Genomic DNA, 16,064 nt, shown 5'->3' with positions numbered 1-16,064 from the left:
AAAACATAATATACAATAATTATTACTCCCCACCCCCACACACACACACTGAGGTGGATGAATGGAGAGGTTACTGGAGGAGAGGGTGATGCATAACTGCAAGCTGAGCACTTGAGTGAGAGAGAGGAAGATGGTGGGAACTCAAGAAATCAGGATTATTTTTCCCCCATGTCACCCCTTCTTTCAAGATTCATGAAATCCCCAACAATTCACTCAAACATGTCTCATGACAACCTACCAACCACTGACAACACAATATGATGACTGTGTGTGTGTGTGTTGTGTGTGTTGTGTGTGTGATGACTGTGTGTGTGTGTTGTGTGTTGTGTGTGTGTGTGTGGTTTGTCATCTCAGCGTGTTCCCTCTCCTTAGCCCTCAGCATGTTGCTCACTATTCAACATGTCTCTGCAGTGAAGCGTGGAGCGTGTTTGTCTCTCTGTCAGTCAGTCTGGGCGTAGTGCTGAAATATTGATAGTTTAATCTGCTATTCTAGTTTCTGCGGCTCAAACACCCCGGCAGAAATGTAGGACAACAGATCTGCAGCATGTGAGCTACAAGACACTCACATTGAATTTTATGTGTGTGTGTGTGTGTTTAAAATATGTTAAAAAAATGAAGCTCAACTGAATTGAATTTAGTTGAATTGAGAGTTCGTCACTTAGAATAACGTCTACACTGACAAGTGGGCACTGAAGTGGAGACAGTGAGTGATGCAGATGGAGACAGAGTTAGAGAGGAAGGGTGAGACTAAAAAAAGGAGAGAGAGAGAGAGAGAGAGAGAGAGAGAGAGAGAGAGAGAGAGAGCGAGAGAGAGAGAGAGAGCGAGAGAGAGAGAGCGAGAGAGAGAGAGAGCGCGAGAGAGAGAGAGAGCGAGAGAGAGAGAGAGAGAGAGAGAGAGAGAGAGAGAGAGAGAGAGAAAAAGAATGAGGAAGAGAGTCTTACTCTTCGACCCTTTGAGATTTCCTGTGGCTGAAACGCACCATGCTGCCCACTGCCTTTAGGGCACGTCCAGCTGTGTGTGTGTGTGTGTGTGTGTGTGTGTGTGTGTGTGTGTGTGTGTGTGTGTGTGTGTGTGTGTGTGTCCCACATATGAAAAAATAAGAATTCAAGACCGTCTTCTCAATACATGACAACAAGGGGCTCAACAAAAAGAGCAACACACACACACACACACGCACACACACCTTGCCCACCTACTGATTTCCCTCCTCGTCTGTTTCTGTGTTCAAATGGCGATGTGAGAGAGAGAGAGAGAGACAGAGAGAGAGACAGAGAGGAAGAGAGACAGAAACACAGACACAAAGCCTGGGTGGGCAGATGAAATGAGCCCAGGAGAATGAATAACTGCAGACTTTATGACACATAAACACGCCGTAGTGGAGGACGGGAAGCACGACATCCCAGTGGCCCTCTGTGGCTGCCCGTGATAACTCACCAGTGTCCTGGGCTTCAAAGCACCGCACGCTCACACACACACACACACACTCCCCCTGCCACAACGCTCCTCACACACACAGCCGCAGTGTTAATTAGACGCCTCTGTGACATCAATGTGCTCGTTTGAAGACACACGGACTGACTGCCTGAACCAAGAGATGACACACTAACACACACACACACGCAAGCACGCATGCTTGTTTTGTTGTTTGTTTACATGGTTAGGAGTGCTTGAATACTTTCGTTATTTTTAGGGAGGTGGACATCAATGAAAGCGTCATGAAAGTGTCGAAACTCTTAAATATGTATGTGTGTGCGTTTGCTTGTGTGTGTGTGTGAATGTATTTGAGACTGATGTTTAACACACAACTTGTCAACTTACATGTCTGTCCTCTGATGATCCAGCTAGAGGTAAGGTAGGCGTTTCTAGAGACACTCGTTTGAATAAGATTTTGTATTCAACCAAAAACAAATCGCACCCCTTCAAAGCGAGAGCATTGGCTGGCTACTGCTGCAGCACTAGTCCACAAGAGAGACAATTGGGGAAAGAAACACAGTGAATCACAATCACATAACCTCATAGCATGAATCATATGGCTGCCCTTGCTAACACTACATTCGTGTCTCATTCACGTCTGCATTTCGTTGTCTCTACTGCATTTTGTTGTCTCTGTACTTGTACTCTGCACAATGACAATAAAGTTGAATCTAATCTAATCTGATCTAATCTAATCTAATCCTACAACTATAAAAAAACACACAAGTATGTTAGCCTGCATCACCACATTTGTAGAATATCCCATTTGAAGCCATTTAACGCAAGACAGACACCCTCAAATAACACTTCAAAGAATAGTTAACTTAAACACAGACAGCAAGAGAGTGTTATGTGTAAACATAGCTATGTAGTTGTCATTGGCATTGGGAAAATAGGATAAAACTTTACATCACTAGCTACATGGGCTACATACTTCAGGAAAATACCACATTCCCCCCAAAAAACCAACCAGGTACTTATCCAACAGAAATACTATGGTGTCACTTTTGGCTGAGAGGTTGAACCCTTGATAAGATTTTTGGAATATTGAGTTTTTTTATCCTAAGGGTTGTGCAGGGTTGGACATGTGGCCAGTCAGGTTTAAAAGCTCCGTTGCAACTTGGAGCCCGTACCCCCACCCCCACCCCCCGAGAAGCAAGACCATTTTAGTCCACCCGCCACCACTGAGACTTGGAGCGCTTTACACACAGAAATGTCACAAGGGCTGAGTCACACAACCCTGAGCGTCTGCTCTTACCACCACAGCGTGTGGCGCTTCAGAGGCCTCCTGAGAGGCAGGCTGTACCGCCTGGGGAGGGGGGGGGGGGGGATGGAACGGGCTCAGCGATTGCCTTTTCTTTTCCCCTCCTTTCTCACTCTCTTTCTCTCTTCTTCCCTCTCTTTTCTCTTATCGCAGCCTGGAGTTGAATTACATTCTCAGGGGGGAACCACCGCCACAGCGGTTGGCTTCATGCCTGTTCAGAACAGTGAAAATTGAAAATGGACTCCTACCTTTTTTTTTATTATTATTCCTCACCAAATTAATGAAACAACAGTTTTTTGTTAAAAATGTAGCCTTTGGTCACCCCAGCGCTTCCCATTTTGTCCATCATGTGTGTTTACATGGAGGAAGAAAAGGGTGGGTGTGAGTGTTTGCATGTGTGTGCACATGTGAGTGAGTGAGTGAGTGAGTGTGTATGTGTGTGTGTGTTTGTGTGTGTGTGTGTGTGTGTGTGTGTGTTTGAGTGTGTGTGCACATGTGAGTGAGTGTGTATGTGTGTGTGTTTGTGTGTGCATGTGCGTGTGTGTGTGTGTTTGAGTGTGTGAGTGTGTGTGTGTCAGCCTCCACGGATGCTTCTGTCACCTGGTCTCACCTGGGAGGGAGCACACACACTTACCTCAGCACCAGCTGATACGCCTGCCTATCCTCCTCAACCAGAGAGACGAGAGCGAAGCAGCTAATTAGCGCTATCCACTGGAGGAGAGCCTCCTCGAAATGAACACCTGCGTATGGCGTCAGCTCTCCAATGATAACAGTGTTTGCAGCTAGTAGGCTCTTAAGCATGCTGCTGCTCCTCTGGTATGAGAACAAAACCTTCGGCCCCACCGTGTCCTGTTTAAGGCCTGTTTAATGCATACTTTACTGCATTTTGCATTTCAATTTCGCTGATGCCAGAGATTCGCTAGATTCATGGGAGGTCTCAAAGCAATTTAACTGGTGAATAACTTTCTTTATTTTACAAAGAGGCTTTCAGGAATACCAGGATGTAATCCCCAAACGTACTGCTAAGTTTTTCCATTGTTTATTTTTTTTTTAAAGGAGGAGGGGTGATTAAAAGTACAGAGAACTTTTACCACACAGATAACTATTTTTGGCAAAAGAGGTTCTTTATACAAAAGGTTTCTGTGCAGCTTCCAATGGCTGTGAATGTGCCAGGTACGGTGCTCAGTACCCTTAGAGAGGATTTTCGCTCAACTATTCTTTGTCAGAAGGTTCTAAGTAGAACATTTCCTCACATTATCAAAACTCTTCTAGTTTTAGATTACCGGTAGGTTCTAGATTTAATCTTTGAACACTGCAGGCAATAAAACTGAAAGGATTGCAACGTTTCCCAGATCACCGGGCACTAAGAGAGGAGATTCAACTCTATCCCTGAAGACTGGAGTGCAGTTAGTTCAGCTGCAGATAGAGAGAGGAGGAAAAAGATGGAGGATATTAGAACAGATGATGGCAGTGTAATACAGTAGCTGCAACATCCAGTGATTCCTCATGGTCAATGCGGTACATCCTGGGGTGGTGTGTGTGTGTGTGTGGGGGGGGGGGTACATCGGTCAAACAAGGGCCGTAATGGATGTGGGTGTCATTTCGTGGCATCAACTTCATCAGATGCACAGAAGAGGAATTGAAGTGTGTGTGTGTGTGTGTGTGTGTGTGTGTGTGTGAGACAGAGAGAGTCAAACAGTGATTGTGTGGGTACAGTTATGTGTATACACAGGTAGGTTTGTTTGTGTGTGTGTGTGTGTGTGTGTGTGTGTGTGTGTGTGTGTGTGTATAACAGTCATGGTGTGTGTGTGTGTGTGTGTGTGTGTTTGCGCATGGTGTGTGTGTGTGTGTTTGTGTGTAGTCAAGTAAGTTGTCTCGGTGTGCATGTGCGTGTATGTGAGAAAGAGAGAGTGTGTAAAAGGGTAGGTGTGTGTGTGTGTGTGTGTGTGTGTGTATGCGTTTGTGTTTGTTTGTGTGGGTAAAGAGAGAAGGGAAGAAGGTCTAATCAGTGTGTGAGGTGCGCTGGCAGACTCAGACAGCCAGAGGCGGAGGTCAGTGTGTGGGCAATCAGGAGGAGGCTGGCAGCACGAAACGATGGCGGCCTCAGCAACAGGAGAGAGGGTAAGGGAGCTGAGGTTCACACTGTACAATATGGCAAACCCCCAGACAGTGGACACTATGGTCCACTAGGCAGAGAGCCAGCCTTACTATTAGGCTATCAGACCAGCTCCCCACAGACCACACTGGCCATCCGGCCAACACCAGACAGGCCATGCTGTCTGTAGGAGGACAACAGGGGCATGGGAGAGCTCAAATGGTGTTTTATGTCCCCAACATCGTCTTCCAGGCAGCGCTGCCACCGTCGACTTAAAGGCACCTAATCCTGGATCTAACCTTAACCCAGACATGTCAAAGTCAAGGCCCGGCCCGCGAATGAATTATCTACGGCCCCCGGGATGATATTTGATTAGTATTAGAACCGGCCCGCAGGCCACAGCCGCCGGCTGCTGTTTTACACGCACCAATACTCCATTCCCCACAATGCAACGGTAGCCCACGAACTCACTGCGGCGCCGCAAGTGGGCCTCAGCTTCATTATTCATCAGTATTCAGTCAGGGCAGATGTCAACTTTCAGCTACCCCCCTCCCCAGTGTTGTGCCTGAACGCGTTCATTGAACGAAAGTTCATGAACTCGTTCATATTTTGAGCGAACGTGAACTGAACGTACTGTATTACTACTGCCGCATGAACATTACTGTGAACTCTTTCATTCTGTGAACGGCACGCTCTTTCAGTTTAACTTCGTTGAATAAGGTGCCAGATTTCTACAGAGCCTTCCACGCGAAAACCCGGCTAAAACACACCGTAAAAAGGCCTTAATATGGCAGCATGCAGGTCACCCATTTGTCAAACTATGGGCCGCGGTCCGCAATGTGGACAATGGTCTGCAGAGTGAAATTATTCCCGGGCCATCGTCTGATAATTTGCTGCGCAATTGATCAAGGAGCCGGCGGACAGAAAAAGAAAACAAACATTTCTGCAATTAGTAGGAAATACTTGTTTGGTGTCATCAAACATAGAGGCATAGAATTAAGTCGTGGTATGAGCGTTTATTCAATGCATGCGTGCACGTTGGTAGCAAAGCTAAGCTTCAAGCTATTGAAAGGCTATTTAATTATGAAACGACATTTAATAGAACGACGTGGATTTATGCAACTTCCATAAAAAACAGAGCACAGACTATATAGAACACTGTTTGGCATTAAGTATTAGTCAGCCAAAAGCTATTAATTAGTCTTAGTTAAAGATAGTTAAAGATCTCCAGATCAGTGATTTACGCATGATCTGATCCGCCATTTACCATCACAAAAGCTGGTATTGTGTTTCCTGAATCCCTTACATTCAGGCATTCAAATTAAATGTAATTAAATAGCATATAAATATTCTATCAGTGTATGATGCTTGCATGAGGGAAACATCCCAAAACAATGGCACCCATATAACTGCTGTTGTTTTGAGAAGTATTTCTCATGCAAGCATCATGCAACAATGCAAAAACAATGAAACTATTGTAGGCCTAATTATATTTTACATTAGTAAAGCAGTAGCCTACGCTGATGTGCATGTTTTCACAAACTTTTGTGAACAATCTTAGCACTTTAAACATTGACTGTTTTGAAGTGCATGTATAGCAATATAGTATAAAAATAATAATAATTGTGATATCATTATGATAATTTGATAGGGGGTGGGTTCATGTAGGTGGGCCCTATGACCCCAAAGTATGCCTTGACTGGGCCTCAGGTCAAAGAAGTTTGAGAAAGGCTGATGTAGACAACAAAGCAGCAAGGAGGCATCGTATGATCATTTAAACAAGTTTTATGACAAGGTCGGTGAGGATGGGAAAAATCTTACATTTCTGTGCAAACTTTGCCCGCACTTCAGTCACAGTCATTATTCATTTAATCATTAAATAAAATATAGTACACGTCTTGGTTCAATAGGTTACGTGCAGTCATTTTAATATGTTTTAATAAACATTGAACCAGTCCGGCCCTCGGCTTGTAGCAAATTTGTTTTTTTGGCCCTCTAATGTATTTGACTTTGACATCCCTGCCTTAACCCATGCCTAACCATAGCGCCTTCCAGGCAGCGCTGCCTTGAAGACAACGTTGGGGGCATAAAACACCAAGAAACCATGGGAGGTCCTGACTGAGTAGTGGGGAGTATGCACCATGATCAGGAATATTACATGCACGCTAATAAGCTGATTATGCCCTACTACTTGCACCATTCATCTCATTTCTGAAATGTCAAATAAACAATGGAAGAAGGAAACAATAATCTGGTTTAAAAAGCATAGTAAATGGGACCAGTCAGTAATGTATGTGATCAGTGAGAATTCTTTATAACCTATGATAGTAAAACATGTTTTCACTAGTATAGTGGAAAATGTTATTATATATATTGTATATACTATATATGAAATATTGAACTAACAAACAGTGAAAGGGGACATGACCTCACTCGACTCCTATTTATGAATATTTCATGAGACGGTATCCTTTCCAAAAGTACTTGGATCACCTTTTACAACTACCTACAAGTACTTACCTACCTTTTCCAACAATTGTTTTTTTCTATATGGAAATTCTATGTCAGGACATTTCAGTGCAAATATGTGATACTCTGCTACAATACCTGCATGGTGAATATAGTAGCCTGTGACACAACTCAGCACAAACTTGCTACTTGGCGGTGAATCTAGCCTCAGATTTCATATATCCCCCACATAAAGCAGACATCATCCCCTGAAGCAGCCGTAGCACCCAGTAAAGCTGTGCTGTGCAGTGCCTCTCCCAGGGAGCTGAGCCCATGACCCTAGTCTTGCTAGCTCCACGTGGTGCCCATTGAACTGCTGGATTAAGGCTCTTCCTCAGCCCTGACTTAAAGACAGAGAGAGACACTGTCAGTTTTCCTATGGGCCAAGTCAAGCAGATTTAGATTTTTACACTGCCAAGAAGATAGCTATGTGGTGAGGAGAAATGGGAGAGAGAGAGAGAGAAATGTGGCTACACTGGGAATAAAAGTCTGCTCTTTTAGGAAGTAATGCCCGCCGAGGAAAAGGGGGGGGGGGGGGGGGGGGGGGGTTTGCATTTTTAAAATGACTTCAACAATGCAATGCAGCCAGTGCAGAATTTAAGAATTTAAACAATGGGCTGAAGAAGAAGTTTGAGTCAACGTTTGAAGAAACCTAAGGTCAGTGGTGAAAGTGCCAGCACTCACGTGCTGCTGAAATTGTTGCATTTAACTTCTGATAGATGTGGCTGTGTTTTTTTTTTTTTTTTAAAGGAAAGAAAATAAATGTTTCAGACATAACATCTGCACAAACAGATAAGAGGAGAAGAGCCATAATCTAGTCCCAAGGTAACGGAGGAACGGGCAGGCTTGTCTGCATAATGTTTTTCCTTGCATTTTCCCAAGACGATGTTCCTTATGTTTGGCAAACACACACTAAATATTCCGAAGCTGATGGGAGAAGCTGTCAACTTTATATCCCAAAAAAGGTGCACACAGTCTATGAATACTAATATGAACACAGTCTATGAATAATAATATACTAATATGAATAATAAACCATAATAAACTATAATAATAACTGCTTTCAGAATGTAATTATAGACAAGTGGCTTCCTGCAAACCTTAAAATGGCTAAGAACTCAGGTGTCTTGTCATTAGCATGGGGGGCAGCTCTGTTCAATGTTGAAGGCTAATACCAGAGACCTCACAAGACTAATCAACCTCAGGTGAGATTATTTATGAACACCTACTGTACTAATAACAAATGCACAGCCAAGAACCCAAAAAGTAAACAAGGCCTTTTCCATTAATAGAGATAAGATTTAATAGAGAAAATATTTTTTCCCTTATATAAACATACAGCATTGTTCAAAATCCCTGCTGCTGGGGTGCTGTGGCACAACTGGCTGCAGCACCCATACCACATTGGGTTTGAGTCTGACTTTCTTTATCATCACCCCTGTACATATTGTTGCATCTGTAATATATTCATCTGTGGGGTAATTTAAATAAACAACAATAACAAAAACATGGTTCCAGTAAGGTAATTGACTGTTATTGTGTGCTTGTACGTATCACTGTTGAAACGCGTCATACAGCCAAGAAGGCACAGGGCAATTACAGGCAATTACCTATACTGTTTTGCCAAGACTGCTGGAGTCTACCTGCAAGGCCTGAAAGGAGGCATTCAGAGCTGGAGAGAAGAGTGACGGGGTGCAAAGCTCTTAGACTAATCATGTCTGCATTGGAGTGTGCATATGTGTGAGTGTGTGTGTGTGTGTGTGTGTCTGTGAGTGTGTATTGTGCTTGTGTTTGTACTTCTGCTTAACCATGACATTGAACAAGAACATTGTAATCTTGATTTTCCCCTTGGGGATCAATAAAGTATCTATCTATCTATCTATCTATCTATCTATCTATCTATCTAATCAGGCAGGCTGTCTTACAGTAGTGAGCATGGGAACACGCCCCACTGTGAATGGTCAAAAAGGCTGGTGACCAGTGTAACTAATTTCCCACTCGACATTCTCTCTATCACTCACACACACACACACACACACACACACACACACACACACACACACTGTATACAAATGCACACAGACCCTTGCACACATTTCCATACGTGCACACACACCCAAGTGTGCTTGCTCGCTCACGCACACACAGGCATTTGTGCACATTACCCCACACAGACACAGACACGTGCCTATCTGTGTGTGTGTGTGTGTGTGTGTGTGTGTGTGTGTGTGTGTGTGTGTGTGTGTGTGTGTGTGTGTGTGTGTGTGTGTGTGTGTGTGTGTGTGTGTGCGCGTGTGCGCGTGTGGGACTGCAGGCCCAGTTCTGAGCAGTGCGCCATCCATCCCCCTGTTGCTCGCCCAGCATGTGGTCGCTCAGCTGGCTCGCTCCGCGTCCCAGCATCCCCTCTGACTGGGCCGCCTCCATGAATATTCCCCCGGACTGGAACGTCATTTGGCCTCCCTGCTGTTCCGCTGACAAATGTCTCCATGATTATGGGAATTACCATGTGATGAGGGGACATGTAATTTATTGTAATTTTTTAAGTTTAAAAAGATAAAAAAAATAAAATAAAAAAAAAACAGTTGGGCTGCTCGCATACAGCCCGTTGTTCCCAGGCATGCCAGTGTACTTTTTTTTCTAGATATGTAAATGTTAAGTAGAAATCTCTTAATCTGTGGGTGTCTGTGGGCGTGTAGGAGTGTGTGTGTGTGTGTGTGTGTGTGTGTGTGTGTGTGTGTGTGTGTGTGTCTGCGAAAGCCTCTATGATTATGTTAACTGACGCATGTACAGTTAATTGCTCTTCCGGTGCGATTAAGTGTTAAATAAGGAAAGTGAGCATGTGTGGGGATGTGCAAGCCCATATATGTACGATGCTTTATAAAAGAGTGAATGCCTGTGTGTGAGTGCTAGGATAGGAAGCAGTCAGAATAAGACTATACACTCTTAAGTAAGTACAAGTAGCGAGTAGTAAGCAATACAGCAGTGTGCAAGTACACACTCATACACACTATTAGTACTGATGAGGGACAGCGAATCAGAGCAGATCTCTGCACACATCACTGCTGCAAACTAGGCTTTCATGATGGATGAGGGACATGGAAAAGAGAAGGAAAGAGAAACCCAAAGAGGGTGAAAGAACGAGTCAGGGTTTCTATGTAAAGTGAAAGAAAGAGGGCAGAGTGAGTGAACAGTGTCCACTCCGCATAGATTCCAGACCCAAAGGTCCAGACACATGAACACGTCCACCCATGATCCAGTCAACCGTGCCACACCCGAGTCTGCAGTGCCTCCTGAGCAATAGCAGGCAGTAATGGGGTCCAATTTTGTCCAATCTAACTGCAGTAACCCTGGCAGGCTGGGCCGCTCAGATTGGCATTCATTAACATAATGCCTAGGTAATGGTGAGAGTGACTGAGTGGATCACTACTGCCATCTACTGGACTAGGGGAGCTCTGCAAAAAGGCAAAACAGACACACACGGATGTATCCATGTATTACAAACACGCAAACATATGCATACAGACACACGTATGCACACGCGCGCACCTGCGTACACACACACACAAATGTGCTTAGAAAGACTGATTGACCAGAGCTCAATAAAGCCTGCACCAGACACCTTCTACTGTTCACCATTGTATTACCAAACACTCATTCAGCAATCCATACCTAAACAGCAGATGATGCATCCCACTGCACCCTAAGTATAACAAAATGGTCAGCCTACACACACACACATGGAGTCAAACACACATGAACACCTCTCCTATTTCTAAATTTGAAGTTAACAAAATTGTGAAACTAGCACCCCCTTGTGGACAACTCAGGATGTACATTACGTGTCTGTCCTCAGCATCCCACTGTCCAAGGCTTTGCCAGAGTTACTGCCCAACATAGTGGCAGAGGAGGGATCCTGTATAGTCCTCAGCCCCCTCCCCCCCCCCCCCTCCCTGACCCACCCATTCTGACATTAACTTCACAATCACCATGAAGACCACCACTGAGGCTCGATGGTGTTTTATGCCCCCAACGTCGTCTTCCAGGCAGCGCTGCCATCGCTGACTTAAAGGCACCTAATCCTAAACCTAACCCCAACCCTAACCCCAACCCTAACCCATGCCTAACCCTAGTGCCTTCCAGGCAGCGCTGCCTTGCAGACAACGTTGGGGACATAAAACACCAAGAAACCACCAGCGAGATTCAGCCTGCCTCTGTCGCTGTCGGCACTGCTCGGGTCAGAGTGGGCCCTGGAGTTCAGTGTCATGGACATGGAGCAGTCGGGTGGAGATGACCACTGGGCTCATTTGCTGCCGTAGGCGCTCAGCTCTTTGTCCAGAAGGTGAGTGAACCGGTGGTTGAGGAAGAGGAGCTGCCCATGAGGAAGGTAGCGGTGGAGCAGGGCGTCGATGCGGTCACTTTTCAGCAGGATCTGAGAGAGGTGGCGTAGTAAGATAGACTGTGAGAAGACTGTAGCTAAAATGGTCCACTCATGTTGATAATGCTGAGAGCGCTGACAACTTGATGAAGTATACTGGTAACTCAATGTGTTAATTATGTTAATTACAATATCATACAGGTAATGGAGGTTTCAATGACCTGATAACAAATATGACAACAAGAACAATGGTTCTAATGAGGAAAGTGGTGGTGACAGTGACGATGATAGTGAGGGTGATGAAGACAACAGACCTCTTAAGTTCCCCTACAAAAAAAGACCCAAAGCTGCCTTATATGGGCAAAGATGGCAGCATTGGGTCCTTTTTGTAGGCAAACTTCAAAGGTTTAGATCAGGGGTGTCAAACATAAGGCCCGGGGACCAGATCAGGCCCGCCAGCAGGTTTCATATGGCCCCCTAGATGTTTTAGGTAGCCTATGAGCAATATCTCTATGATATGATAAATTGATTAAACCTAGCACTACAAACCACCCTCAGGAAGCAAGAAGCAGAAAAACTAACATGGAAGTAGGGCATTTCAAGAGAGAAACAGCAGTATATTATTTGTACTGATACCCATGCAGAAAAATGGTAATGACAAAGACAGGCTCCCACAAGGTCTCATTCCAACAAATCCGGCCCATCACCTAATATGAGTTTGACACCCCTGGTTTAGATGGTGGTGATGGAGATGATGGTGATGATGATGATGATGATGAAGATGATGATGTCTTACCTCACTGCCCGGTCCCAGAAGCCGTAACTCCTCCATGCAGTGCCGAGCGAGGTTCCGCAAGGTTCCCTCAGCTAGCAGCAGGTTCTCGTGCACGTCACAGACCAGACTGAAGGCCAGGTTCTGCACCCCCAGCCACAGAACAGTCCGTTCCACAGGGAACGGTTCTCCGGCGCTGAGACGCAGGACGCCAAACTCGGCCTCGCCCAACGCCACCGCCTCCTCGCCCAACACACACTCCACACACGCACTGCCTGCCGCGTCACGGCACAAACCCACCGCAGTCCGCACGCGTCTGAGAGCAGGCCAGAGAGGCCACGGAGGGTGGAAAAGTAACAGAGAAACAGACGTTTCTATTTTAATATCAAAGAGTACGTTTTAAAGTCCGCACATCCAAATGTCTGACCTGAGAGCAGGACAAACAAACGACCAGACAAAAAAGAGAAAAAGTCCACTTCAACCAGGGTTTTCTGCTCCCACTCCCAATTACCCTTGAAGAAGGGTGATTACCCGAAACGTCACAGAAAAATAAAAACAAGTGGAAGCAGAAAACCCTGGTTGAAGTGGACTTTTTCTCTTTTTTGTCTATTTTAATATCAACATTTCTCATAAATATTTGGGCTTAGTTAGGGGTTGAATGGGCTCTGGGCTCTTTGACATTTACAGTGTTTCAGATAGGCCTAAGAGACTCAGCTCAGCTTTAAACCAAACGCCTATTAGGTTTGGACTAAAGTTAAAAAACTGCTACTTCTAGGGGGGTGCTGCTCTTTAGGGGAGCTCTGCATGAGATGTATTGGTGGCGAGATGAAGCTTCATAAAGCTTTGAAGCTTTCCAGCCAGATGTGTTGAAATGTGGCACATCTCTCAAGGCTTCGAATCCACTCTAGCCTCTAGGGCCACCTGCGTTGTAATGAAAAAACAATGCAAGAATGGCAAAGTGCGCTTTGTGGTCCGCACAAGTCTTTTAACAAAGGCCAAATCAATAAACTCTCTCTTTTGAAGTGTTCCTGCTGTAGTTTGAAAGGTAATTGTCAGCTTAACAGAAAACCCTTTTGAAGCATATAATAAGTTTCTGCAGGATCTTGAACTCAAGTCCACTGTAGACGTTTTCAGCTCTAACTACTGCCCTACCAGCCTGTGGATGAATCTGCCCAGTGCCCACAATATTAGATATCTAATCTAACTATTAGCGAACTATTAAAGCAAAACAATATTGTGTCATTAATAACATGGCATATGAACAGGCCTAAGTCATTGGGTGGTGTAGCCTATGGTAGTTTCGTCCAAGTCAAAGGTTCGGCTTCATGCAGTGGCACAGCACTGGCCAATGCATACAATGCATGCTAGCTAGACTTCATACAGGGCATTTTGTGTTAATCCCGTCATGCATTGCTTTAAACATTTATGGTTATTCATGTAGCAGACATATCCAAAGTTTATCCAAAGTGATTAACAAAATGAAGAATACCATGTATAACATCAAGCTACAATGCAAAGCAATGCTAACCCTAAACCTAACCTAAGGTACCTACAACAATACATACTGTATTACTACCAGAGGATGAGAGTACAGGAGTATGTAGCCTACAGTACTAGCCAAGTGTATCGACAGAGAGGTAGGCCTAGTGCTGGTGGTCAAAGGAGGTGAAGGAAGATGTGTATGATAAGTGCATTGATTGCAAGAAGAATAGGCCTACAGTTTCGCAGCTAATGGCTTCACTGCCAGGCCTTTGTATTACCATAACAATAGCCTACTCATGACAAGCGAGTGCGCATAGGGCTGAGGTGGGCCTACCGGGCCAAGTGGAGGAGTCTCTCCTTCTGAAGGAGGCGTCTCCTCTCCGGGTCGGTCTCTGGGTTGTCCTCTGGCCCAAACACGCGGGAGTAGAGCACGCGGGAGCTACCGGCAGATAGGGCGTTCACCGAACACACGGTGTGGATGAGAAAACAGCATACCATGGTGTCATTTGGTTCCTATATGGAAAAATAACACCTTAATCATGTGTGTGCTTAAAATGCAAAAGCCAAACGTCAGCTACATATCTTTACTTTGAAGCCTAGCCTAGGGTACTAGAGATGCATTAGCCTACTAAACATTCACACTTAGTTACATGTATTTTATTAAGATGTAATTGACTCAAAGTTACATACGAGATGTTAGTAAACGTAACAGAACAAAACTTACCCCTTTCTTATGGACTGGTAGACACTTCCGTGTTTACTCACGTGACAGCAACCCATGACTTCGAGGGTCTGTATGTTATTCAAAAAGACAAACAATAGGTGGCAGTGTTTCACTAGTAATGCAACCTTAGGTGCCGTTTCTTATTCAAAGTGAAAAGTGTACAGATTATGTTCGTGTATCTATCATCTGGTTATGATATATGAAGCAAGCTGTAAAGTATGAGTACAGTATGAGTGTTCTTTATGCACATAATTCCACCACAGTAACTTACATTTATGATGCATTATCTGAAGAGAGGCACACCCCACCCTCACACTTAACTGTACCTGTATACATTTTTCTGACACCTGCATGCAACATGAGCCCTGATTTAAATTGAAGTATTCTTGTCTTATGCTGACTCTTACTTAGTTTTACAATAGTATTATTCAACCCTTGCATTAATGCCTTCTATACGGGAACAGAGAAGTCCCATTAGTATACTTTATCGTTATAGAAGTGTGCATAAACACTTTCTATCCCAGATTTTTTTAAACTGGAATATAAATTGGGTTCATGTGAGGAAACTGGTGTAAATGACTTCAGCGCACAGGATGCTTAACGGTCACTTAGTAGACCAAAAGGATCAAGCTGGAGAAGCACTTAGAAACAGTTGGGGGACCTCTGTCTGTGAGGGTTGTGTTGGCAGCTGGGACCTGTTGGTATCATAGATCTGTCTCCTGCTGAAGCCTGGTTTCAGCTGAGATTTGTAATGGCACTGATATAGCTGTAAGCAGTGGTCCAGAATTGCTCTGGACAGGCAGTCACTGCTGTGGCATGCTAATGACTCATTACTCTTGCAGTTGGTTTTGGCAGAGTACTGTACTAGGCTCAGCACGAGGCACCTTCTCATGCCATGTGAGTCCAGACATGTGCTGTAGACAGTTAATGTAGTTTTCTGCTCACATCGCTTATTTTGTCATAGACAATAGAGAACTATACGCGTGAGGAGTGTACGAGAGTGATATATTGCAGCTTTGGTAATAACTTTAGGAAAAACTGACCACACAGAGTCGCAAACTCACATGCAGACTTACACACATTCTCTCTCTCTCTCTCTCTCACACACACACACACACACACACACACACACACACACACACACACACACACACACTCTCTCTCTTTCACACACAAACACACGAGAGTTGATTTAAGTAAAAGCTTGGCTGTATAGTTTTTGTCTGTCACACCCCTCTTTCACAATCCTTCCCTTTATTATTTTCAAGTTCCTCCGGTTCGCTCCATCTAGGATGTGATTGGCCTAATAGTTCTCAGATATTGTAAGGTCAACAGTAATAATCTGTGTCTGATCCAAGCAATTATGCTAT

General features: G+C 44.5%; 1 protein-coding gene across 2 annotated transcripts; it reads right to left on the bottom strand.

Annotated features, from left to right (window-relative positions):
- Positions 1–4,690: 4,690 nt before the first annotated feature.
- ap5s1 (adaptor related protein complex 5 subunit sigma 1) lies at positions 4,691–14,759 on the bottom strand. Of its 2 annotated transcripts, XR_006025427.1 has the most exons (5): positions 14,695–14,759; positions 14,305–14,483; positions 12,513–12,804; positions 11,415–11,770; positions 4,691–5,115 (listed from the first exon to the last, which is right to left on the bottom strand). XR_006025427.1 is itself a non-coding variant. In XM_042072508.1 (4 exons), exons 2-4 carry the CDS (start codon positions 14,466–14,468, stop codon positions 11,642–11,644), a joined length of 585 nt encoding a protein of 194 aa, XP_041928442.1. In that variant the 5' UTR covers positions 14,469–14,483; positions 14,695–14,759; the 3' UTR covers positions 10,820–11,641. The 2 variants fall into 2 exon arrangements, 1 of the variants encoding a protein (XP_041928442.1); XM_042072508.1 differs by lacking the exon at positions 4,691–5,115 and having other exon boundaries at positions 10,820–11,770.
- Positions 14,760–16,064: the final 1,305 nt, after the last annotated feature.

This window comes from Alosa sapidissima, chromosome 19, assembly GCF_018492685.1.
Source record: "Alosa sapidissima isolate fAloSap1 chromosome 19, fAloSap1.pri, whole genome shotgun sequence".
NCBI classification, from domain to species: Eukaryota; Metazoa; Chordata; class Actinopteri; order Clupeiformes; family Clupeidae; genus Alosa; species Alosa sapidissima.
Note: the sequence above shows the minus strand (reverse complement) of the source record. Positions and strands in the feature narration are given on the sequence as shown.

Excerpts from the sequence above, each read along its gene's own strand:
- ap5s1 (XM_042072508.1), bottom strand. The coding sequence starts at position 14,468 with ATGGTATGCTGTTTTCTCATCCACACCGTGTGTTCGGTGAACGCCCTA. Across the intron at positions 12,805-14,304 it reads AGACTCCTCCACTTGGCCCG|ACGCGTGCGGACTGCGGTGG; the intron begins GTAGGCCCACCT and ends GCCTGCTCTCAG. Across the intron at positions 11,771-12,512 it reads TTCTGGGACCGGGCAGTGAG|ATCCTGCTGAAAAGTGACCG; the intron begins GTAAGACATCAT and ends CACCTCTCTCAG.